General features: G+C 48.5%; 1 protein-coding gene across 4 annotated transcripts in view; it reads right to left on the minus strand.

Annotated features, from left to right (window-relative positions):
- Positions 1-20,683: 20,683 nt before the first annotated feature.
- The window catches only part of CAMSAP1 (calmodulin regulated spectrin associated protein 1), a 33,624-nt gene continuing 28,635 nt past the window's right edge, over positions 20,684-25,672 (minus strand). For all 4 annotated transcript variants that reach the window (XM_044439778.1, XM_044439776.1, XM_044439777.1 and 1 more), the window contains exons 16-18: positions 24,940-25,055; positions 23,321-23,439; positions 20,684-22,906 (exon numbers count right to left, since the gene is read on the minus strand). In XM_044439778.1, coding sequence (XP_044295713.1) covers positions 22,604-22,906; positions 23,321-23,439; positions 24,940-25,055 — 538 coding nt within the window. In that variant the 3' untranslated portion in view covers positions 20,684-22,603. The remainder of the gene's footprint in view (positions 22,907-23,320; positions 23,440-24,939; positions 25,056-25,672) is intronic.

The raw sequence follows: 25,672 nt of genomic DNA on the forward strand, positions 1-25,672 counted from the left end.
GCAAGTTTAGATAAAAACTTACACTTGCAGCTCCTAGTATGTTGCAGTCAGCCGAGCTGTGAGTCGGAGGCTCTTTCTGTTTAAACATGCCAAGGGCTGCATCCTGAACTCGCCTGTTGACTAGATCAGGATTTGAGCTCTGCTTCCCATGGGCTGAGCCACTCAAATTACCTCCCCCAAATTGCCCCTGAAATCTGGCAGGAAAGCAGTGCTCGTAAAACCCTGCTTTATATTTTAGAAAAAGGTGTGCAGGGAGCCCGTGTCTTGTTTTCATACAGAATTACATGCAAGGAAGCCTGAGGGCGGCGAATCTGCCACGCAGCTTGTCCCCCACTCTCCCTGAAATCTGGCTGTGGACAAGGCACCCCTGAGCTTGACGGAGCCGTTAAAAGTGCTAAATTCCTTTTCTATCACGTGAAGATAGCACGGCACTGAAGTTCTACAGACACGCTTTTACCTAGCAAGCCATAAATCAAGCTACGGTCCAGTGCGTTGAGTGGCAGAGGGTGTGCAGCTGAAGAGGAGGGTGGCGGGAGAGAGGAAGAGGCCAGTGGGCAAGCTTCCGGCCTGATGTTCACCACTTGGCCTCCTGCAAAGCTTGGGGGGCTGTTGCAAAGCACTCCAGCGGAAGCCTGGATTTTCGCGATCAGCGGCTCCACAGAGTTCACCAGCTGGCAGTTGCACTCCCATGGGTTACCGTGAAGAAATAAGGAGGTGACAGAATCAGGAATGGTGGGCAGAACCGTCAACAGGTTGTGAAACAACAGGAGGTCCTTCAGGGCTTGCAAAGGCTGGAAGACCTCGTGGTTGATAAAGAGGATTTTGTTGTCTGATAAGTCCAGTTTGGTCAATGAGGACAACCCATAAAACGTGTCCTTGGGAAGATATTGGATGAGGTTGGCGTGCACAACCAGTTCATCCAAGTTGGCTAGCTTGTCAAATGCCCTTGGAGGGAGGTATCCGATTTGGTTAACCCCTAGGAAGAGCTTTCTGAGGACTGGCATCTCTGAGAACCAGGAGCTTCGTAAGAGGTCCAAGCTGTTGTTGGTTAGAATCAACTCCTCAAGAAAAAGAAGGCCTGAGAATGCCATTGGTTCGATCAAGCAGCTGAAGAGATGGTTGCTGCTGAGGTCCAAAATCCTCAGGCTGTTGACTTGGGTTGTGGAAAAGGTGAGGTCCGTCAGCGACAAAACCAGGAATCCAGTGATGGTCAAAAAATGGAGATTGGAGAACTTCGTGAAGGACTTTGGAGGTATCACACTAAGGTTTCCATTCTGTAGGATTATCGTCTCAGTGTAGCTTGACAAACCTACTAAGACTAGTTATAGAAGAGGTGGAGAGGAGGAGATATTTAGAAAGTGATTAGAAAAGCAATATTTGGGTTTGTGAAGGATTACTAGAAGCGTATGGGGACAACATGGTGTGTATCCTGCACTCTAAGTGTGTGTGAGTGTGTGTGTACCACGGAGCCAAGTTCCTTCAGTGAGGAATGGATTCTGCATTCTGTTTAACAGTGCAGAAACAAGAGATGTGCAATGATGTTTATATTTCATTTTATTTTAATGGTAATAGGCATGCTTCCCTTCCTCCCAGCTTAGGGTCATGTATACTGGACCTCATCCAACCACAGAATCACCCAGGGAGTTTTGGGGCCCTGCAAACTTCCATAATTGCAGGATTGTGAGCCCACAATAAGTGCCTCGGGCAGAGCAGCTGCAAAGCTTCATGTTGCATATGCGAGCTTGTGTTTAGGTCAGTATTGTGGGATAACCCATCCACTCCAAGGAGAGAACCGCTGCAGGGAGTGATGGGAGAAGGAAGCCATGACGGGAGGACAGCAAGCTCACCATCAGTGAGCGAGGAGACTTGCTCGCATTCCGCTGCATATGCAGTGCACAGCCGACACATCGAGGAGCACGGCAGAGCCGCTCCCATGGAAAGCAAGAGCAAACCAGCAAACATGGATGCACCTGTTGAATTAAAAGACACAGAGGGAGTCCATCGCCTGTGGAACTTCCCCCGTTCCCAGGAATGGCGGTGCTAGCGTGAGGAGCAGCTGGAAGGTAGGTCACTGCAAGGTGGGTTTGGGCTTCTGGCCTTAGTGAGCATTACTGGTCGGAAGTGGTCTCATGGCTGATGCTTCCCAGACCCAGCAACTTGGGGATGAGGAAGTGACAGAACAGCGGCTTGGCATGTCCAGTCTTGCTCCATCTCTAACTTCTCCAGGTGGGGCTGGGAAAGACTCTGGCCTGCAACACCAAAGCCATGGCAACCTGTGCGTGTCAACAGGACTTGGCTAGATGCACCAGTGGCCCCACTCAGCGTAAGCTGCCGTGCAGGTGAATTTGGGCCACACAACCGAAGTATGAGATGACACGAGAGGGGCATCCTCTGCCGCCCCTCTCCAACTTTTTGTTTCCTTGTGAATTTAGCTGCAGTTCTCATAATCAGTGGAGGAACAAGATTCCCCCCCCCCCCCCCGCCCCGTGAAGCTAAGAAAAGAAACACCCGGAAATCTGGAATTGTGGTGGACTTCTACTGTTTGGGGACCTGCTGTGTTCCCCTTTCTCATGCAAACTCAGGTCTCTGCTGCTGAGATCAGGTGTGCTAAATGCAACAGCAGCCTCTTCCAGTTGTAACTCAGCTCATGCTAATGAATTGGGCCTCATGCGAGCTATGGGAATTGTAGTGTAGATTATCACAGTAGTCTGAAATCTAGACTCTCCTCGGAGGCGTGGCTAAGGGAATGGCATGAGGAGTGCTTGCCCTTGAAAATTGCACCGTGGAAGAAGGCAGCTGCCAAGTTGCTAGGCTCCCTGCATGTTGAAAACTAGCACATCAAGGAAAAGGCTGGATTAGAACCGTTTGCCCTATTTGCTTGGTTTCTATCTGCATGGATTTGTTTATTTTCTATTATAATTATGAGGAAAGGTACAAATGACAACTTCCCCGTGATATGGTCCATTCTGCCTAGAGACTAGTGTCTCATGGCCAGCCTTGTGACCAACCCTTAGGCTGGGCTCCTTGGATGTCACCAAGAATTCTTGCTCAGCTCTTGTCAGCTCAAGCCTGGGATTTCTAGATGCATCTCCTACTTGGACGAAGAGCCTATCCACCTGCAAAAACCTAGCTGCAATTTTAATACTGATACTGGTACATCCGTTTACAGCCTCAAACAAAGGGCTCTCTCAATTAATTTTAAAAATTCAGTATTGGGGTAAATTCTTCCCAAAGGACAACCTGGATCACTTACCTTTTTTTCTCAGAGCTGTCGGGGGCCTGGCCATTCCGAACTTGGGCATTGCTTGAGCAAGGAGATCTATGGCTTGCCAGGACATGCGTGTCTCTCCGAGATGGAGAACGTGGTCCAGCAAGCAAAGGGCTCGTCCAGGTCAGAGACTTGTTGTATATGAGTTTGCCTGAATAAACCAAAGAGCTAAAATGCTAATGTTAGCCACACTGGCAACCATGGGCTGGACCCAGGCTCAGACTAAATCCACTGACCTCAGAGGGACTTAAACTAGGCGGGACTCACCTGTGCCACGGATTTCCAGGATGCAGCTCCAGGGATGTGTGAGGATGCTTCCAGAGGGAAGGCACCTTGCGATTCCGGTTTTTTCTGCCTAAAAGATTTTGGGGCGTGGGGGGATGAAGAAAGGATGGGAGGGGCTGTGGGGAAACCTGGTGGAGATAAGCAGAAGGTCCCCCCTAAAAGTCTGTGGATGAAGAAGAGCAATCGCCTCACAAAATCCTCTCCCTAAACATCTGGATTAGTATTCATATTTTAATCACATCACTTTATCTAAACCTTGATGGGCTTCCTGGGCAGTGGCTTGCAGTGGTGGAGAATGCAGCCCACTCAACACTTGGCAAGCGGGTCAGTGCCCATCAATTTCCCATAATGCCCCAGAGCAATGCTCTATCGGGGGTGTTGTGGGGAATGAGACTGCTTCAGGGCACTAGCAGCTCCTTACTGCTTGCCAGTCTTACCAAACGCTGTAATTTCCAGATGTTTTGGACTTCAATTCCCATCAAACCCAACCAGCAAAGACAACAATCAGGAATATGGAAATGGTGCCTCTCAGCTTTTAAGGAACCACAAGGTTCTCCAGGAAATAGCATGAAAGCCATTGAGAATTCTGTCCTTGCCATCATTGTTTGACACTACAAACTATCGTGTCGTAGGGGCAGAATCTGGGGGCAAAAGCCCAGGACTCTGGGTATCTGTGTGGCAGGAACACCTCCAAATGCAGAGGGGATTGAAGCAAGTGAAGAAATTCACCTTATTACCTGTATAAGGTGGGAGAGAATGTTAAATCCAAAATCTAAAATGACCGCTGAGTATAATGCCTGCGAACTGCCCAGAGAGCTCTGCCTATGAGCAGCATGGAAATGAAATAAATATTTTTTTTAAAAAATCCCCAAATACATGTGGCCCTGAAAAAGTGGATGAATCGTCCAAGCCAAAATGTATCTCCCTACTCTCAAGCTGTATGCATGCATATTGTATTGTTTAATAGTGTTCATTCCACCAAGACTGCAGAAAGATGGAAAGAGAGAGACTTTCAGGCTGGGAACACTAACAACCTGGAGAACAAGACAAAACCATGGATCAAAATATGGTGGAATCACTCATTCCTTGCCAGGTTGTTTTTATTAAACACACTCAGTTTGTTTCCTAACAGATTTTGTAAAACACAAGCACACTTGTAACAGAATTATCTTTGCTATGAAAACGTGCTAACTGGTATAGCTCAAACATGAAATACGCACTGAATCAACATACATTTTTAAATTTGAGGAATTAAAGTTGCACTGTTTCCCATGCCCAAGTGAGCAAAACATGCTTTAGAAAGTCTCTAAGCTGGACTGGAAAACTGAAGGGAGAACAACAAGCACTATGATAGAAGGAATGTTTGCAAGGAGTGCTGCGAACATGGATTTTTATCAATGGAACCCAAATAAATTGTTGCAGAGTTGCCAAGAATAGCCCTTGGAAAAAAGAATCTGTCACGGCACAACATGTGAAAGGATGCAAGTGAAAAAGAAGTTTCAGCTGCTTTTTGGTTGTATACCTTGCCTATAGCGAATGGAGAGCAGAGCACAGAGCAGAGCGAAGCAACCATCTTACAAAAATGTGTTTTTCCTCACTTTGGGATGCAGCTCCTGGGGACCTGTGTTGCTCAGCAAAAATCTGCCAGGGATACTGGAGCTGCATCATGCACGATACACCTTGGTGCTGAGCTGGTTGAACTAGATGTCCCCCAAGGTGCATTGCGGCTCTAAAACTGATTCGATGAGGGAAGCGTGTTGAGCAACCAAGTCTTTGGGCCCTTGGGTTTTAAGCTGAGTCCGAGAGACAGTCAGCTCCTTTCCTCCCACGCCCCAGCGCAAACCCTTGCCCCTTTTACCGTCCCGGAGCCTCCAAGCTCACGGGCTCGTTCCCTCCAGTTCAGGAGCCTTGGCTTCTCCAGCTGTTCCAGCAACCGTGAAGGAAGGCCGCATGGAAACACTCAGTGCAACGCATTCCAGCACTGCAGGTTCTTTCGATCTGTTTTTAGGGTACGGCCCAAAGCTCCCTGTTTCAGGTGCACTTGACCCTCTGAACTCGGAGGCATACGTGCATCCAGTGCTCAAGGTAGCAGCCATTTCTGGCTGTCGAGATGAAGTGATGGAGAGGGGGAGGGAAGAAGGGGGTGCCAAGAGGAAATGGGGCGAACCGGGGCCCCCGTCCCCACCCCTCCAGAACACCCCTTTTCACCCTCCCTGCAGCACAAGCCCTACTGTTTTGCAAGGCGGCTGCGAGAGCTCCAGCACTTTGGCCACAGGCCTTGGGGCTGGGATGCTGCCTCATCCTATGCCCCTGACAATGCCGGAGAGTCCAAGCATTGTGCCCTGCACAACTGCAGCCGTGATCGGAATCCCACGCCATTGAGGTGGGGAGAGGCTCTCCATCTTCTCCCATGCTGTGGCCATGCAGGGGGGAAAAGTCCCCACCTGTCTGCCTTGGAAGGGAAAGTTAGAATGAGCAGGTCCTTCATTGGTTTACCCCCAGACAATTATGGGGTTTGGCCCATGGTGCAAATTTGCAACAGGAGACAGTTCTGAGGTGCTCCCTCATGTTGAACATCTCAGATGCCTCGCCTGTTGCTTTCTAAGGGGTCCTAGTGATGCTGCCTCTGTTCTGCTGCCACACCTGGAAAATCAGAGACAGCTGTTGCATTTACTGAGATAAGCAACTGCTCTTCATTCAGGAGTTCAGAACGGCCGTGCCCCAAAGACATATCAGAAGAACTTCCCTGCTCATCGCCTGTCCCCAACCTGGTGTCTTCCAAAGATGATGGCCTATAGCCCCCAATGGCCAAGCTGGCAGGGGCGCTTGGGAATTGTAGTCTGACCCTTCTGGAGAACATCAGATTGAGGAAGGTTGTTCTACACCACAGCTGACCGAGCCTCACATGCCATTCTGAAGGTAGTTTTGGTAGGATGCACGATGAGACATGGAGGCTCCCAGAAGGCGGGAGGCTGTCTCAGAAGCAGCAGCATGCAAGGTGCATTTAGGGTGCCCAGGACACAACGTCTCACCTTCAGAATGTGGCTTCAGAACATCTCCAAGACATTCTAGAATGGCATTGTGAGGAACTGAGCGCTGCTTCTGAAGTGCCTGTTCGCCTGAATCCATGAAAGGCACCCTCTCCTACCCTCGTCAGCCTGGCATCTTTCACTAATCCAGCTTGGAAGCACGGATCTATTTTGTATTATACAGATATGAAACACTACACCGGAGTCTGCCTTGGTCTATTTGGGTTTGGTCAGGAGCTGGTTCGTTGCACGGAGCTGATGGGTCTGCTTCCATCTCTCCCTGGTCCACCTCCCACGATTCTCGACAACTTCATAAAGTAGGTTGATGTAGTTCTGACCATTATTTTCCAGTGAGACAATATCGTCTTCATGTGGAGAACTGGTAACAGCAGCATTTACTGATGGCCATTCAGTTGGATGGATTTCATGGTGGACTTCAGACTGGGAAGATACTGGTTTGGGCGGCTGTTTAGTTTTTCCATCTCGGGAGCATTTGGTTGCCTTGATTCCAGACTGTGAGCTGAATGCACATTTTGTAGCCGCTGCAGCCGTTGATTCTTTCTGAAATGAAGACCCGCACTGGACAGCTTTTGCCTCTGCATTTAATTCTGTTCTGCCACAGTATATTTGATTGTCCTTTCTCAAATGCATAAAAAGACCATGCCGAGTTGGTCTTTCTTTGCCGAACTGTGCTTTTTCAACATCTATTGACTCATCAGCAACTTCAACATTTGATTCTTTCTTAAATGGAAGATCAGTTCCTTTGGCTAATTCTCCCATGTTGTTCAGCTTGGATTCACCATCAATGCATAGCTGGTGTTCCTTCCTAGAAGGTCCTGGTTTCCCAGCATCCAGTGATCCATCAGAGAAAAGAGCAGGAGGGAAGAACTGTGCCATGAAGGTTCCTCTAACCCTGAACTCATTGACCTTCTGGCCTGAGAAGCCCCTTCTAGATGGCCATGTCAAAGCTCGCTTCAAAGGGACCAAGTGACTTCTACCTGCTTTTGAATTCAAATCTTTTGGGGGTTCAGGATCAACTTGTTCTTCAGCTGCAGTAGCAACGCTTAAATATAAGAAGGGTTCAGGATTCTCAGTGCTGCTGTGATCTTTACCCTCTCCATCCTCACATGTTCCCGAAGTCCTATTATCTTGCTGTGTTTGCTTGGCTTTGTCTAAAGAGACATAGGGCGTGGGGGTTTCTAAACCAACTTTGGTTAAGAAAGATGTGGCATTGCTTTGATCCAGAGCATCTTCTCCATCACACTCTTTCAGTTTCTGATAATCCCACACATCCATAAAGTTGGGCAAGATCTCACCGCTGCCGCTGGTTTTGTCATTCAGTGACACACAGGGCGTCGTTGGATTTGCGTGAACCCAGACCGTGGCCTGCGGGGGTCTCTGGTGGAACTCTGTTCGCAGCAGAATGGCCGAGGCAGAGTTGGCTCGCACTGTCAGCCTTCTGATTGCAGAAGCCAGAGTCCCCTCTGTGGCTCTAACGCTTTCATCAGGCGGTCGACCCTCAGCCACGGAACTGGAATGGCTGCTTGGCTTGGTGCACGTGCTTGTGTCGTTGGCTTCTGGGTCTGGCCGCACTTGTTTATCGCTGCGATTCCCCAGCCAGAGCCGAACCAGCAATACAGTGAAGGAAATGAACACTGTCCAAAAGGGAAAAAAAATCAAGACCGCTCAAAAGCATTCCTAAAGAAGCAGAAATGCAGTTAGAGTTTTCCTAAAAGAAAGATCATGGGGGATCAGAGGAATGTGCAGGAATGAGTGCGAGGACCACGGAGTTTGCTCGCCTCTGTTAAATCTCATTCTACTGACTTCAACAGAGACAGGGAAAGGGGTACCTTGCTGAAAAATGGCTTGGCTGGGGGAAGCTCATGCCCACCAAAGATGCTTGAGGGAACAGGTTCCTTGGCAACCAGGTTTCCCCTCCAGGTGAGCTCCCCCGCTTTTTTTTGTGGAGGAGGACAGATGACCCAAATCAATCCTTAGAAAGGTTTTTGAAATGTGTTTGCGTACACAACAACTTTGCAGTTTGTGTATTAGCTGTGCTCTTATCAGATTTGGAAAATAGAAAGAGCCAGGAGGAGGAGACGGAGGAGGAGACAGAGACGGAGTCAGCCAAAATAAAGGGATGTCTTTTGTAAAACCAGATATCAGAAAACCAATTAACCTTGGAATAGAAGTAACACCACATACAGAAGTGACAGGTAAGTTTGAACAACCCAGTACAAAATTATGCCCTGAAACATACCTAAGCAGGCCAGTAAAGCCGGCAATCCAACTTGATGGAAGCCATTCCCAACAGCAAGTGGTAGGAGGTCCAGTGGGCAACTGAAGTCTGAGATGTTCCAGACTCGAACCCCTTCCAGGCCTGGTGGACTGTGGCACACAGTGGAAGCGGCATCTTCAAGCAGAGATGCGTTGATCAGCTCTGGGAAAAACAACCACACTTTAAGTGAAGATGATGCTGCACCGAAAGTGTGCAGCTTTTCAGCTGTGAACTTGAGTTTTTATCCATTCGGTTCTGCTTATCTATGTCCAGTGCCAGAAATGAGCTTCCGTTTAATGGGGTCGCCCTGTTGACCTTCAGGTGCATTCGCGGGAGGCTCCCCGTGCCGGTTCTGCTGATGATCCCAATTCCCATGTCGAGGACAAGACTGGTTTTGGAATGGCTCAGACTCCATTGGAGGTCGAAGGTCCCAAGACCCAACTGGAGGTGCCAGTGGGGGAAACTGGCCCAAAAGCGGGTGGGGAGACCAGACAACCGGCCATGGGAAGCTTGAGGAATTGCAGCCTGAGGGTGGAGACATTGGAATGGGAAGTCTCTCCAATGGAGAACTCCCATCCCCTGAAGAAGTATTGTGCTCAGTTTTGGGCCCCTCATTACAGAAAGGATATAGTCAGGTTAGAGCCAGTGCAGCGCAGGGCCACGAGGCTGGTGGCCGGTTTGCAGGGGATGCCGTATGAGGCGAGACTGAGGGAACTGGGTCTCTTCAGCCTGGAGAAGAGGAGACTCAGAGGGGATATGTTGGTGACATACAGGCATGTGAGGGGGTGTCACACAGAGGTGGGCAGAGACCTGTTCTCCCCTGCAGAGGAAGGCAGGATGCGCTCCAATGGAGCAAAGTTCAGGGAACCCAGGTTCAATTTGGACGCCAGGAAGCACTTCCTGACAGTCAGGACCCCGAGGGTGGAATGGGCTTCCACGGGGGGGTGGTTGAGGTCCTATAGGGGAGGGTGTTCAAGGATAGGCTGGACATGCACATGGTGGGCATGTCGTGAGCGGAGCCGGCTGGAGCTGGGGGTCAGACTAGATGGTCTGGGAGACCCCTTCTGACTCACTCTGTTTCTAAGTAGGGCCTGTCACTCACCATCATCACTGGAGGGAAGCCCAATCAGGGGCACAATGGGACGGGTGTAGGCAGGGTCATTTGCATACCATGCCCCCTCCAAGAACAAGGCATAGAAGGGCTCCATTTATTTATTTATTTATTTATTTAAACGTCTATATAATGTCTGCAACAGCGAAATGGCTCTCTGAACAGTTTAAAATAAAAGCTAAAAGGGGAAGCAGCAGCAACACAATAAATAATGCAGGATCATATACAGAAATATGATATGGATTATAATGCACCAGTCCCATATCCAATTAAATACAAGTACATAGAAAAATAAATAAATGAACAAAGAACAATGAACCAACTATGGTGACCCAGTGACAGTATAAATAAAGTACAGTATAAAACAGCATGATTTTTTTAAAAACATTAAAATACTGGAAAAATAAAAAGGGGTTAGCCTGGCGTGGAAAAGTTTAAAGAGTCAGCGCCAGGTGCAGCTCTCTGGGGAACTGATTCCACAATTGGTACCACAACCAAGAAGGCCCTTCCCCCAGCAGCCCCCTTCCTCCTGTCTTTTAGAGAAGGCTCCTGGAGAAGGACCTCTTGTGAAGCTAAGCAGGGTCAGGCCTGGTCAGAACTGGGATGGGAGACTTGAGCGTATGATCCTATGATTATTGTTGCAAAGTGCTCAGAGAGCTTGGGCTATGGGCAGTATAAAAATGTGGTGGTGGGGATGATGGTGGTGGTGGTGGTGGTAACGTCTGGGCAGGCATATATAGGAGGAAACGTTGCTTCCGATATCCAGGCAGCTCAGAAAGGGACCTTTGGGGAGTAATCACCAAACTGGCCAGATGCTTCATGGCTAGAAACAATGAACAGCGTTATGCAGAAGACAAGGCTCGGCCCTCATCCACGGCTGGCTGGCACACTTACCTTGGAGGAACAACCCAAAATCCTGAAGTTCACAGGAACAATTCCATGGGTTGCCACCAAACTTCATGGCAGGTGAAGCCGTCAGCCCACCAAATACATCTCTCGTTAGTGTGGTTAAATTATTGCCAGAAAGGTCAAGCGATCTCAGTCTGGACAAGCCCTCGAAACTGCCCTTAACAATCTGATGGATGCGATTGTGTGCGAGATTCAGCGTGGTCAGGTTGGAGAAGGCGGAGAACATGCTCGGTTCTACCCTGGCAATCAGATTCCGAGCCGCTGTGAGATTCTCCAGGCGGCCTGGGCTGGAAAGCCAAGAGGCCCCCACATGCGTCAGACTGTTCTGGTACAGGCTGAGTTTGGCGAGGCTTTGGAAAGCGTGGAGAGCGCCCGGCTCGATGCTGGTGATGCCGCTGTTTGCCAGAGCCAGGCTGGTAACCGATGCCAAGCGTGGGCTGTTGAAGAGGGTGGCGTTGATCACCCCCAGATTGGTCACCACAAAGAGAATGGACGTCAGCCCTTCTGGAAAATCTGCGGGAGGAAAATCCGTCTACTCAGTACTCCATTCCACATTTGCAAAACGGACGGTGGGAGCATCTATAAGACCCACCTTGCGGCCAGCTTCTCGGAAAATGTAAACTTATTTATTTATTTATTTATTTAAAGTATACATGCCGTCCTGTTGCGAAAGCCTCAGGACGGCTTACATAAATGAAATACAATAAAATAAAATATGAATAAGTTAGCAACCCACAGTGGCTGCAGTTAAAAACATACAGGACACAATACTAAAACTTATTAAAATATTGCTGAAATAAAAAGGTCTTAACCTGGTGCCGAAAAACAAAGACGGCACCAGGCGGACCTCTCTGGGGAGCACATTCCATAAGTTTACTTCTTAGTAAAGCTCAGCTTGGGCAAAATGTATGTGGTTTTTGCGTAGGAAACAAATTCACATGACTATTTTAAAGTAGTGTGGTGTAGTGTGGTGGTTAATCGTGCAGGGCTGGGACTCAGGAGTTCCCGGTTCCAGTCCCTGCTCAGGCATGGAGCTAACTGGGTGATGGTGGGCTGGCCACAGGCTTTTGGCCCAGCCTACCTCACAGGGTTGTTGTGGGAATAAGATGGAGAGCCGAAGGAGGAGAATGATATGAGCTGCTTGGAGTTCTTTAAAGGAAAGTTGGTGGGATATAAATATAATAACCAGAACAGTTTACATGTTCTGATCAAGTCACAGAACGCTTTCAAAGTCAGATTTCAAGGGCATGTAATACATTTTTTCAGAGGTTAAGATTCTGCCCTGTTTTTATTCTTACATCCCCAGAAACCTTCAGCCAGGAGGAAGCGGACAGGCGGGGCCACCGGCCGGAGGGACTGACAAGGCCGCTCTCAGCCACTGCCAGCCCTTTTGGGTCTGGCTTCTTGGCAGAGCAGCAGAGACAGAGGCACCGGCTGGGAGAGAGGCTGAGAGGCCAGGGGCCTGGCGAAGGCGAGGCAGGAGCTGGGCAGCGGGGCCGAGGGCCAGGAGCAGCGGAGAGGAAGGGTGTTGTCCCTTGTCTGCCTCCCTTCGCTGCGGCCCAGGCTGCCCGGAGACTCCCTTCCCTGAGACACAGAGGTTTGGTTGTTTTGTTTTGTTTGTGCTGTGCTGTGCTTTGTTTTTCTTCCAATTTAAATTTAAGTTTATTTTATCCTTGTGTGTGTGTGCGAGTGGGTTTTCATCTGGGATAACTGGGCGAGTGAGAGGAACTGCAGGACAGACAAGGCAGGGGACCAAGGTAGGGTCTCGGAAGGGATCCCAATGGCAGGCCAGGAGATGGCCTTGGCGGGAGTCACGGGTGTTGCCGTCCGCTGTGACAGCTGCGACATGTTCGCCCTTCTCCCCCGGGAGAGGCAGGGATACACTTGCCCTCGGTGCAAGATGGTGACCCTGCTAGAAGAGGAGGTGAGGTGCCTGAGGGCTGAGAGAGCTCTCCAGGCCCCCCTGGAGCAGCCTCCCTCTGGACAGAGGTTGAGGGAGAGGCCACGGGAGGAGCAGCCCCAGAGACATGGAGGCATGTCACCCACAGGAGGAGGAGGAGGCCAGCACAGCATCTTCCTCCTGGTACCAATCTGGAGCTGGGAAACAAGTTCTCTCCACTTGGGGGGGGCTGGGGCTGGGGCTGGGGCTGGGGCTGATGAGGATGGAGATCCAGTGACTGTTATGAGGGAACAGGCACAGATGCTAAATGACTCTTTTGCTTCTGAGTTCTCCCCAAAGCAGGATGGGGGATATCCGCATAGGAGATTAGATGAGGCTGGGGACTTAGGGGCACTGATTAGAGTCAGGACCCCGAGGGTGTGGAATGGGCTTCCCCGGGAGGTGGTTGAGGCCCCTTCAGTGCGGGTGTTCAAGGATAGGCTGGACATGCACATGGTGGGCATGTCGTGAGCAGAGCCGGCTGGTGCCGGGGGTCAGACTAGATGGCCCGGGAGGCCCCTTCTGACTCGCTCTGTTTTCTAAGTTTCTACCTTTTCTTTCAGATTAAAAAAGGAACAGATCTCTCACATGGAGAATGTCACAGGATGCCACTGAAAATACTTTCCGCTCAAGAGGACTAGCCCCTTGCTGGTGGTCTGCAAAGAAGCATCTGAATAGCCGCCATTCAAGTGTAATGCTGAGCAAACCGATATGACCTCAGGGGGTGGGGAGGGACTTAGGGGGTGTATTCTCCAGCCCCACTGCTTAATGCTGGCTCGGCACTGCAGAGAGCAGCTATGGCATCCCTGAACTGTGGCCATCCCGTCTCTGCTTAAATGTCTCCAGTGAAAGAGAACCTACTACCTCCAAGGAAGCTCTTCAGGTGTTTAGCAAAAATCCAGTTTGTTGGTGTTGTTTATATCAAGGCTCCAGGACTCGCGGCCTTCTCGATGTTGGCTCCTATTCCATCACCCTTGATAGATGGCCATGTTGGGTGGGGCTGATAGGAACTGCAGAATAACAGTGCCTGGGAGCCCAAAGGTTAGAGGAATTCTGGCAAGGATTAATTCTCGGTAAAGGTGAATGGGGGGAACCAAGGACAGAATGGCCAGGTACGGAGACCATACACCTGTCAGGACCTCATTCAGGAGGGGGCAGGTGTGCAGTGCTTCAGCTACAGTGCTTGGCCAGTGGAGTGGAAACACAAGGACGCCCTCGGGCGGGGGGGACTCACCGTTGGGAACGGAAGAGCAGAAGAATTCCTTTTCGAGAACACACTGGGATGTGGCGGCCTGGATTGTCGCCCAAAGCCAAATGAGTCCAGCGACCTCTACAAGCACCAAGGAGAAGCCGGGGTTATTTCAGTATACCGAGAATGCACTCCTGTGCTGAACAGGCGCACAAGGCAGGCTTACCGAAGGGGGCCGTCCGGACCCCCTCGCAGGGCACTGTGGCCAGCAAAGCACCTGGGACACCAGCGAGGCTGATGGGGGCAGAAGAAACGGAACAGGCCCGACTAAGCCTGGGCTGGAGCTCACGGCTCGCTCTGAGGCCGCCAGGGCAGTGGAGAAGTCGTCCTTCACCGCCGTTGCGTCTGCGGAGAGGAAGCAGGTGGAGCGCTGCCGGGTGGCCATTGGCTGGTAAGGGGGGGGCACTCAACAGCCCGTTTTGTATGATGTGTTGGGGATGAAACGGCTCGTATCTCCTCTGGGTTGGGTCGATACAGGGCTGGTGGATGGAACCTCGGCTGCTCCTCGTCCCACTCAAATAGAGACACGGCCATTAGTACCCTGAGGGTTTGCAAAGGGTTCTGAGAAGAGGGCGGGCTACCACTTGTGTGACGGGCCCTTGCACCTCTTGGCTCACAGAGGCAGCTGCGGGAAGGAGCCAGCTAAGTGAGGAAGGGTGTGATTCCCTCTTGCCCAGAAGCGGTGGTGGAAAGAATTGCTTTAAAATAAGGACTTCCCTGAGCCCCATCATGCTGGGTCATTTCTGGGTGGCTCCAAAATTCTGCTTGTGGGCAAGGTGCTGGGCCCTTGGTGCCTCCCCAGCCCCTGCGATTTCTGAGTCATGTGGTTTATCTAGGCCCATTTCAGTCAAGCTCCAGACCTGGTTATGGCAGACCAGCAGCCATGGGCTTGTCACCTTCTGCTGGACCTTTGGGTGGCTTCAAACACCATCAGCTCAGGCGTCCTTCTGAGGGGCCTGTCTGAGATGGGACTGGGAGGAACTGTTGCATGATGGCTCTAGTCCCTTACAGAAGGGTGATCTCAGAAGGTGGTGCTGGGGGATCCCTCTGGGTTCCACCTTATACCCCGAGCCATTTAATCCATATATGAAATTTCTGGGGCAGGTGGTCTGGAGTTTGGGGGTTGAACCCTGCCACAATGGCGAGGACATCAACTCCCTCTCGCTTTCTTCCATTGACATGCAAAGAAGCTGCTCTGATTCCAAATTTCTGTTTGATGTCAACAAACAGACTGGAGTCCTACAGGCCAAGTTCCTCATTGAATATTCAAGTTCCTCATTGAATATTCAATAGAGGGTTGCCATGTCATCCAAATCAGAGTGGCAAGGTTTGTTGGACGAAAAAGCATCCTTCCATTCTAGGATTCTATGAACCCCAGGTCTGTTGTACGGTTCTAATTCCCCTGCTAGGTGAGTTTGATTCTTGGAAAACCCTTCTTTAATAAAATTAAGACTAACTTTCAAGGATCTTTGGGGTCCTGACTCTCAGGTCTTGGGGCACCAGGTTTTGCTGAGAACACTGAGATCATTAAATAAAAGCATCCTTTTGATGCATTTTCACTTTCTTCTGTGTCCCACTTTTCACTATTTATGCAGCCCATCCCAACAGCAACATAAAATGTTGATTTTATGTAGTGTAGGAAATACATCTTTTTCCTGTTGCTGAACTATTAGCATGATTCTAGGTATGGTTTCTCCCATCGTATTCAGAAGGTCTTATTCCAAGGGACTTGCGCCTTCCCTTGCTAGTTTGGAAATCATTCTTCATTCTTGACCCACACTAGAGAAGAGATGCCATGGAAACCTCAGCCACCCATAAAAATAAAACTTTGGAGCAAGCTGAGAAATTAGACCTGAGCAATTTCAAAGGAAGTGCAAAATGACTTTTGGTCAATAGGGCTAACAAAATTTCCCCAGGGTCCTGAAAAACAGTGGCTTCTAGCCAGCCTTCAACCGGTTATCTCAACAATGTTTCTCTCTCATCCTCTTTAGCACAGTGTTTTAAACCAGTGGGACCTGTAGCAGCCCATTGTAATATTGAATGCCCCTTTTAGGTACCCAGCCAGCCAGCTAACCTGACCTGCTTTCAGGACCCTCCATTCCATTCTCTCCCCACCCAGCTCCTTTCCCCATTTTTCTTCCTCAGAAGAAACTCTGCATCCTGTCACTGCTGAATCTTCTCCTTGGTCAGTTTGGGGATTATTTTGTGGACTGGTTTTCATTATTGTTGTAGAGAAGTTTCCCCTTCTAAAGCAATTTTCCTGAGCCTGATGCTCTTCAGGTCTTTTGGATTACAACTCTCATCATCTCTGACCATTTAACCATATTGGCTGGGCCTGATGGTTGCTGCAACTCAAAGCAACATTGTAGAAAGCACGAGGATCTTCTAAAGGTTTGGGCTGAGGTTTTCCCTCCTCCTTTGCAACTCCTGGGAGTTTCCCCAGTTGTGGTGCTTATCTCCCAATTTCATCCCAGTAGCCCCATCTTAGAAACAGAGAGCGAGTCAGAAGGGGCCTCCCGGGCCATCTAGTCTGACCCCCGGCTCCAGCCAGCTCCGCTCACGACGTGCCCACCATCTTGCTTCATAGCAGTCATCGCTCAGCACCCAGGTTTGTCAGTATTCCATCCAATCGCACAAGATTGCATTGCTTACCTTTCATGCTGGGCATGGACTCCCTTCCACTCAGACAGAGAGACGGCCACCTTGGCTCTCTCTGAAGCACACCGAGAGCTTTGCAAGGGAAACGGCATGCCATAAAATGGTCGGCTGGACGCCTGCAGCCCCCATGCAGCAGCCAAGCAAGTTGAAACCTGTTGTGTGTCGCGCTCTCCGCTTTGGGGTGTGGGGTCCTAATTCCCCCGTGTGGCCACATGCTTGGCTAACAGAGCAGCCATTTCCATAGCATCTCCATGGAGCCTTCCCATTAGCAGTGAATATGTTAACCATTTTACAGGAAGAATATCCGAAGGGAACAGTGAGTCACAGACGCAAGGTGGGACTAAGCGAAGGCGGACACAGGAATAGGCTGATTCACAGCACACACCGTGCATCCGATCTCCACCCAAAGGGACTCTTCTGGGGAAGTTCAGCAAGAAACTCTCTCTCCTGTGTCAACACCAGCAGCCATGTCACCAGGCTGCAGCAGAGGGAGGGGAGACAAAAAGCAGGGCCGTGTCTCCAGTCCTGCTGAAAGGTCACTTCCCCCCCCACAACCCCCCTCCTCCTTTCTCCCAAACCCATTTTCCTTTGGGGTCAGATCTTCTTGAACTGTAAGCCTGCGGCCAGGGACTGCCTTGAGTTTTTTGATTGCAAATAAGCTACTGTGGAAGTCCTTTTGCCTGCAGAGCAGGATAAAAATATTCGACACAATGAATAAAACTGCTGCAGCAGATAAATGTTGGCCCTACCCCGTTTGAGGGTAGTTCAGAAAGCTCAGTTCACCAGAAACTGAAGAGACACACTTGACTCAGCAATACAGGAGAATCTTGCCATGACCGTATTCACACAACATCCCACTCCTTGCATTGTGTGCAGTGGATGGAAATGTCTCCTTTGAACAACTGAGGAACCAAATTCAGGAAGTTGAATTCATCCTGAACAAACACCTGCACCTAAAGTGAGCCTACATTTTGATCGTTCCCTGTCCTGTTGTTTTAGAGCCATCTCTTCATACGCCTCTATTACCATCCAGCTTTTTATCAGAGTATCTAATGTTATAGATCTGTGGATTTTGCTTTTGGGTGTTAATTGTTTTTGGAAACAGTGTTCGCTTGAACTTGGATGATGAATGGGATATGAATATTGAAAAGAAACTATCTGTGAGCATACGTGCTGTCTGCACTTTCTCTTCCTATACAGCCACATGCCCTGTCGAAAAAACAAGAAAGAGAGAGGAGAGGAGAGAAGGCCCTTTGCCCTGTCAAAACCAACGGGAGGTAAGTTGTGGGGAAAAGTACAAAATTACAGGGCATTGGGAATATTCAGGGAGCTGCGTGGCTAATAGAGCGAGCTAAAAAAAAACCCTAATAAATGAATAATAAATAAAAAGGGGAAAAATGATCTTGCTGTGAAAGAGATGTCTCATCCTGGTTTTGCAGGCCATAGATGCCTCATGGCTTGACAGCTTACCTTTTGGCAGCTGTAGAAAAACACACACATGCTATTCAAAAACAAAACAACATTTCTTGCTTGGAGTCACTCCAAGAAAATGTACACGACCCGCCCTGCACTTCACCTCCAGGAGAGCGAGCGGGCGTGCGAGCAGCGTGTGTGCAAGCCAGCCTCTCGGACTCCCCTGGATTTGCTTCCTCTGAGACCTCTGCAAATACTTGCCGCAAGGCAGGTTTAGGGCAAAGGGAAAGCACGTCGGGGGAGCCAAGCGGGGGGAATCCAATGGATCCACAGCCCGAGACTGGATTCCTCAGCCATCCCTTCCCCAAGGAATTGCCCAGCTGAGGTTTCCTATTTTCGTGCATGTGGAGGTCCACAGTTGTGCAAGTACAACTAAAAATAGGAAGAGGCATGACAATGTGTGCACATGGCGGGCAAAAGCATACAAAAGCGTTGCCGAGCAATTTTTTTTTTCAATTTATATCCTGCCTTTTTCCTACAAGGGGCTCAAGGCAGCTTACATCATGCTCCTCCTCCATCTTATCCCCACAACAACAACCCTGTGAGGTAGGTTGGGCTGAGAGTCTGACTGGCCCAAAGTCACCCAGTTGGCTCCATGGCTGAGCGGGGACTCGAACCCAGATCGCCTGAGTCCAGTCCCATGGTCTTAACCACTACACCACACTGGCTCTCACACCGCACTTTGGAGGGCTGTTGCTGGATGTCCGAAGGGTTCTTGTGAAAAAAGGGCTGTCAAAGCACACACTGTAATCTTGACAAAAGGTTAAGGGCAGCGAGGGGGAAATACAGCTAATAAAAAGGCTTGCCATCCCAGGGGGAGGAAAGTCAGCCCGTGAGCGGTGCTTCGGAGTGCCACGTGGGCATTTGGGGGCAGCTGGCTGGAGGTGGCCCAGGTGAGCTTGGCATGAGCAGCAGGTAGGTTCCTTCGCCCCTTCGCCTGTCAATGGGGAGGGTCAGTCTGGCTTGGAAGATACCCCAAGCCGGCAAAGCCAGTCATTGGTTTCTCCTGTGTAATCAAAGCTACTTTTTAAAAGTAGTAGCATAAGGAGCACTCTGATGCTGGGAATGATTGAGGGCCAAAGGAGAAGGGGATGGCAGAGGATGAGGTGGCTGGATGGGGTCACTGGGGTGGTGCGTGTGGTTTGGCTGGACTCCAAGCGAAGGTGGAGGACAGGAGAGCCTGGAGGAATGTTGTCCGTGGGGTCATGATGGGTCAGGTATGACTTTGCGACTAACGACAAGCCTAAGCAGCATTTCATGGTGGTTAGAACTCTGAAATAAGTCAGAGAGAATGTGGAAACTGTGGGTTTCCATGGCTGTGGTACAACTTGGCCCAAATGGCCACTAGTGTCATTGATGCAACAGGTTTGCAGTTAAGCAGATACAAAAATAAGGAAGTCTTTTGCATGAAGGTGGGCAGATATACAGCCCCAGTATCTTTTAAATGTGTTTTTAATGTGTTTTTGAATGAACAATTGGGCAGGACACTGCTTGCATGGTTTCCTTATGTCTGTACAGGTAAAAAGACTAAAGACTTGCTTTTTAAGGTAATCTGAATATTCAGGGAGGATTCTAAAATGTGATGCTAATAGCACCGTGTATGGTTATGGCGGATAAATGGAGAAAGCTGGAGAAATTTCAGAGGACATACGATGCCCTCAAGGAGTTTCAGAACAGGTCAATATTATAAATGTCATGTGCTAAGTTCTTGACCGCACTACTTAAAGATAGACTTCCCAAGCAAAGTAGTCAGTGCTGAAACCACAGTGTTTGCAGAGAAAATTAAGCATAAGGATATGTATGAGCAGCTTTTAATCTTTGATTTTGGAATTAGTCTGTATTGAAGACTGTGACCCTCCTCTCACTCAGACTTAGTGGGACTTGAAACATGCCTAAAATGGTGTAAACAGGCTTCCTCAGCCTGAATATCATGAACTCTCCATAGTTGAGAGCTTGCTCAAATCAATTCGAAAGGCCTCATGACGTAAAGGGCATGTTTACTGGGGCAAACTCTGAGTTCCTTCAGCTTCGATCACAGTGCTTGGGGGCTTATTCCTGCACAGACTGGTAGGCATTTCAAAAGCAACTATGAGGATTTAAAGACTCAGGTGCAGGACACATGCCCGTGTTAGCATTCTGAGAATGCTAGTGCCAGAAAACACAAATAATCTCAGGGAGAAAGTGCATGTTTTCCCAAATAATTCAATTTTTAGTTCTACCTTGTACATCTTTCAAGCATCCTTTCCCAGGACACATTAGTGTCCTTGCAGATCAATAAGAGAAAAGTGAAATCTTTGATGACAAATCCTAATTCTTTAGACGAGTTCCACCAGCTGGGATGAAAAGGATGGTATTTACTTCCCTTAAGTTGCAGCATAGATGAAAAGAGCAAAGCACATCTTTAAAGCTTTGGGTCAGTATCTTAGCATATGGGAGGAATCCAAAGTAAAATGAAAAAGATGCATGGAATAACAAAAAAAAAAATCCACTGATGATCTTTATTAAATTTCAGTGCTTCCATAAAATAAATATGTTGTATAATATCAAACAGTGAGAAATAAAGTATGAGAAGCATGTAACAAAAAAATACACTCATGACAGTGTTTAATACTTAGCACTTTTAGAAATAAAGCCTTTCCTTATTTACATGGTAGCCAACTATTGAACAAAATTTACAGCCGACCTATTTAAAAGTACTGTAGGGGAATGAAAACTGAGAAGACTTGCAGTGGAAGACCTTCATTTGCATTTCTCTAGTTAGCGTTAATTACTCTATTTCTCTCCCCTTCTATGCACAACTCACTTTTCATTCCAAGTATTATTATTTTAACTTCATTTTAAATAATAACATGGGATTGTTTTAGAGAATCAGCATTTCTCATCTCTCGTGTAGGAATAGTGTCCGTTGCACTATATGAAACATATTCAAATAACACTTCAAGTAGAAGTAAACATGTGCAAACCAATGTGCTTCTCTAGAAAGAGAAGCCCAGGCAGAAGAATCACAGTAAGAAGTGCTCTGGCCTCGATAATGGATAAATACAGACTGGAAAAACAAATCGTAATCGTCACTTTGAGGGAGGAACAGACGTATTTTAAAACAGACTCGATTATTAATCAAAACTGCCCTTATTATGAGACCAGATATAAATAGGTTCTTTTTGGAAGGGGGGAAAAAATACACCACTTTAAAGGTCTTAACTCAGGATTTAATATTTCAAGGTGGAAAAAAAAACCAACAACAAAGCCATCAGATTTATTTGAGCCTTCAAAACAAACGCATACCAGTTTTAAAACTGCTAGCATATGGAAATTGGGTTGTTTCCTTGTTTCTTAGGATATAACCTGTCCCCATAGGGAAAAAACCTAAAAAGAGCGTGTTGCTCCAGTTCAGAGCATGCTGCTCATCTGGATCCACTCCCCCGACCCCCTCCCCAAAAAAGGACAAAGTAGAATTACGTATCAGGACATGATTAAAAAAGTGTTAGAATTTGTGATCATTAAGTGCACCATTATACAGGAGTAACGTGCTCTGAGTGAAAACATTCTACCATTACTAGAATCTGTCTTATTAAAAAGACCAAAAATGTTAGGGTACTAGTTGAAACAAAACAAACAAAAAAAAATAAATCCAAGATTGACTGTACTTCATTCAGCGTGCCTCAAATTTCAGACGGGGGGGTATTCCAGCCTGTAGCACCTGTTTGCTTCTTCATGATTGTGTTGCAGAAATGTTCATCAGCCATAATAATTTGCATAAGTCCTCCATTTTAATTTTAAAAAGACAGCTTTTCCAATCTTTCAGTGCTTATAAAGAATGTATACTATAGGTAAACTTTGTTCTGAGCAGCAAGGAATGGGTTTGTTTTGTTTCCTCCAGCAGTCAGAGCCTGGCTTAATATTGGCAGTGGATACAGTACCAATCGTTCCGTATGCTGTCAGGTGCCCAGAGTTGAAAAGGAAAGTTAACTTTTCTTAAAGAGTATTCCTCAAAAGCTTGCCGCATACAGCCTGGTCCTCTGTTATTTTCCCAAAGAAGCAGCGTGTCCTATCTTTGAGAAGGATTGCCAGGGGTTGGGAGGAGAAACCAGAAGAGAGGGGGGAAAGCCAGAGTTTGTACCGATGAAGAACTTCAAGTAAAAGGAAATCCACTGCTTCTGAGCTTGCTACATGCACCTTCCCTCCCGTGAAAAGCCTTTGTAATTCGCAATGGGTGTAACAGCTGTTTGATCATTCACACAAAACTAAGAACGTTGAAGCGGTTTCTTCATTCTTTCCTTGCATCCATGTTTAAGCTGCTTCTTAAAAAAGGAGTATGGTTCTGCTTGTTTCATACCCAAATCAGAGGCTGGAGGGGATGTCCCCCTCCATAAGATCTACATAGTCTCCTACGGAAAGGTAGTGTCATTTGCGAGTCTGAGTCTTCTTTGGCACTGCAGGTCGCTTGGGTTGCCACAAGTGGTTATGAATCGTCAGGGCGTCGACGCTGACGGACATGGTTTTGGCTGGGATCAGGTTAAACTGCTTTCTGTCCGAGCTATACTTATAAAGCTTGTCGATCATTTTCTTGGTGATGCTCTTTGGCCCCGTTCCGGTCAGCTTGTAGATTTCTTCTGTGTCCGGATAGTAGCAGTAAAGTGCTCTGAACTGGCAGCCGGCATCGCGGAACAGGATAATGTAGTGGTTGGCATCGCACTTCTCAAGCTCCTAGAGGGGAAACAGAGGTTTGGGGACTGAGGGCCGTGGGAACCAGACCGAGAAAGGAAACTGTGAAGAACAGGTCGGCGCTGACTACTGAAGAGCTTCGCCCCTGCCCTGTGGCACAATTTAAACCTGAACTGAACTGCACTCCAAACCCATGCACAGTGTTTTCCAAAGGGCTGGCTGGGAGCCAACACACGACAGTAAGGAGGCAGTAGAATAAACAGCATTCTTTAACCGGCTCGGGGATGGACCTCCGCCAGCTGCTGATGTTGCAAGCGACTGCACTCATATTCACACTGCACTATGTCATTCCCAGAAGCTTCTACATTTGCCCGCTTGGCCTGACACATCAGATGGTGTGCATGGCAAAGGCCTGTGTGCGAGGATCAACCGATCCTCGTTCCGAGAAATACTTGCCTCCAATATGGAATTCTTGTGAGGCTCATTCACTTTTCCCGCAAGACAGCAGTGGGAGATGGCGTTGTGGATAATCGGTTTGTTAGACTTGCTGCTGGGCTCCTTAAAGAGCTTTGGACCTACCGAGAGACAACAAACCGACAGGAAACATGCTGCATTAAAGCAATTTAAGGAGCGAGAGAGAATGTTTAAGGTTCGGAACAGCGCTTATTTCAAACCATGAAATCGATGCTTGAACTGACTTCATGAGGGGAGAAACGGGAGAGCCGAGAATGGCAAAATACAACTTCATCACAACACATACTTGCAAGAGTAGTCCCCAGACTTAGTGATACTGAAGAGTGGTTTGAGATTCAAATTAGCCAGGCTAAAGTCTACTCTTGGTAAGTCTGACTGCAGCCAATTTTGTCTGAACAGTCACACTGGACCAGGGAACGAAAATGACTTGTGCAATCAGTGAAGCGTGCAGTGGTCGGGAGCCGCACATGCACAAGTCTCCTGGTACGAGCCCGATTCGGTTTTAAAGGGTGCCTCAAAACACCTGGAAGGCTGCCCAGTTCCCTTCTTCCTTGGGAGGTCCTGTAACATTTCTCCTCTTGATGAGCGGTTCACAGATTAGATTCCTATTGAGCTGCTTAAGCATTGTGTTTCTGGAGGGGGCAATCTGGTTCACGTCCTTGGTATTTGCAGTGCTTCCAGCCTGTAAGCTAAACCGCTTGTGAAAAAGGAAGCAGCAGCACATGGCTGGAGATCTGTGCTCTTCTCCCGCCCCCCCCCCCCCGGCCGTTTAATGGTGTGTCCTCAGCCGTAATGGAGCCTGAGAGACAAGCGTGCCCATTTCTTCCAGGTTGCATGACCCAGGGCGTCAAACTCTTTCATGACACTTTGTGGGAGAGTGAAAGAGAGAAGCTACACTGGTGCCTTTATTATTTTGAGGGGGCAGGTGCAGGGAGATCATTCGCTCAGCCTTTCATTTGATTTGCTGTAGGAATTTGGACAGGCTGCCTCCCTGGAAAAAGGCTTGGGTTTGGGGAACAGCTCTTTTTGAAACTGAGTAATTTTTCCCAGCCTCTCATGGACTCGTGGCTAAAGAGGTAGTGCTTTTTGATTTTTTAAAGTCATGCATACTGGGAAATGTGGAAATTGCAGCGCCCTCTGTGGTCTGACCATTCTCCCTTCCCTTGTCTGAGTGAGCATCCACTGGGGTAATGGAAGAATTATTACCAGGTTGCCAGACTCTGGTTCTATTGGAGGCTCCATAAGCTGTGAGAACTGTAGGAACTTTCTCGTGGATCTCAGAGGAGGGGTGGAGAAGTGTCAGGTTGGCCTGGTTGCGTGACTGAGTGCCAGCTAATTTTTTTATTCCCCAGTCTCGTTCTTGGGAAAAGGAAAAAGGAAGAATCTGAAGCACAATAGGTTGTGACTGCCTTTGCCAGAATAACCGGATCTTTTGCCCTGTTTATCTAGCAAATGGAATGTCAACGCCTCTAAACCTCCCTGTTTCAGCTGGGGGAGAACGGCTCTCGTCAGCCAGGGAGAGATTCTGAACGGAAGGGGGAAAGCCATATGCAGATGACCCTGGTGCGTCATAGCACAGACACAGCTAGAGCATCTCTTACCAGTATATTCTGCGACTGAAGCAATGGAAGAAGCAGTTGAGGTGTTCTCCCAATCTCTCTCCATGTTTCGACTTGGGTTCCTACTCAATATGGGCAAGGATTCCATTGACTCCACTCTACCGGAGCAAACAAAATCCACAGTTCGTGAGCAGCGTCTTCCCAGCCACCAGACATCTGGCACGCTTCCAGACATTTTGAAAAGTGCATCCGACTTCTCTTCCCCCCACTTTCCTGGCTCCAATATGTGTTTCTTTCCTGCTCTGCACTAAGACAAGCTAGGGAGGAATAGCCTTGAACAAGCAAAGGACTGTGCTGTACCTTATGAAGGAATGAATGCATTCAGGTGCAAATTTCTCTGGCTGCGTGAAGGAGTCTCCTCGGTCAGAAAGGGTGCGTGTTAACACAAGGGGCGCCCTGCAAATGGGCCCTGGCAGGTCAGCTCTCCACTGCACCGCCCACTGTGCCTTGCTCGCGCCACCCTCACCCCTGGGCCTCCCAGCATCCTTCGCCGCGGAACCAATCTGGTCTTTCCTTCCCCCTGTCCCAGTTGCGACATTTGTCATTGACCGTTGTTTTTATTCCCCAGAGCCTCAAAAAGTACAACTGGGGTCATGTGCATTTTAATATTTTTCTTTCAGCCCAGAAAATGCCACAGCAGTGTTTTTGGAACTGGGAAATACAGGCAAGGGGAAGGGCTAGGGAGTCAGCAATTTGTGCACTTAGGCTGACAGCT

The sequence above is a fragment of the Varanus komodoensis genome, unplaced genomic scaffold (genome assembly GCF_004798865.1).
Source record: "Varanus komodoensis strain SLA01 unplaced genomic scaffold, ASM479886v1 scaffold36, whole genome shotgun sequence".
NCBI classification, from domain to species: Eukaryota; Metazoa; Chordata; class Lepidosauria; order Squamata; family Varanidae; genus Varanus; species Varanus komodoensis.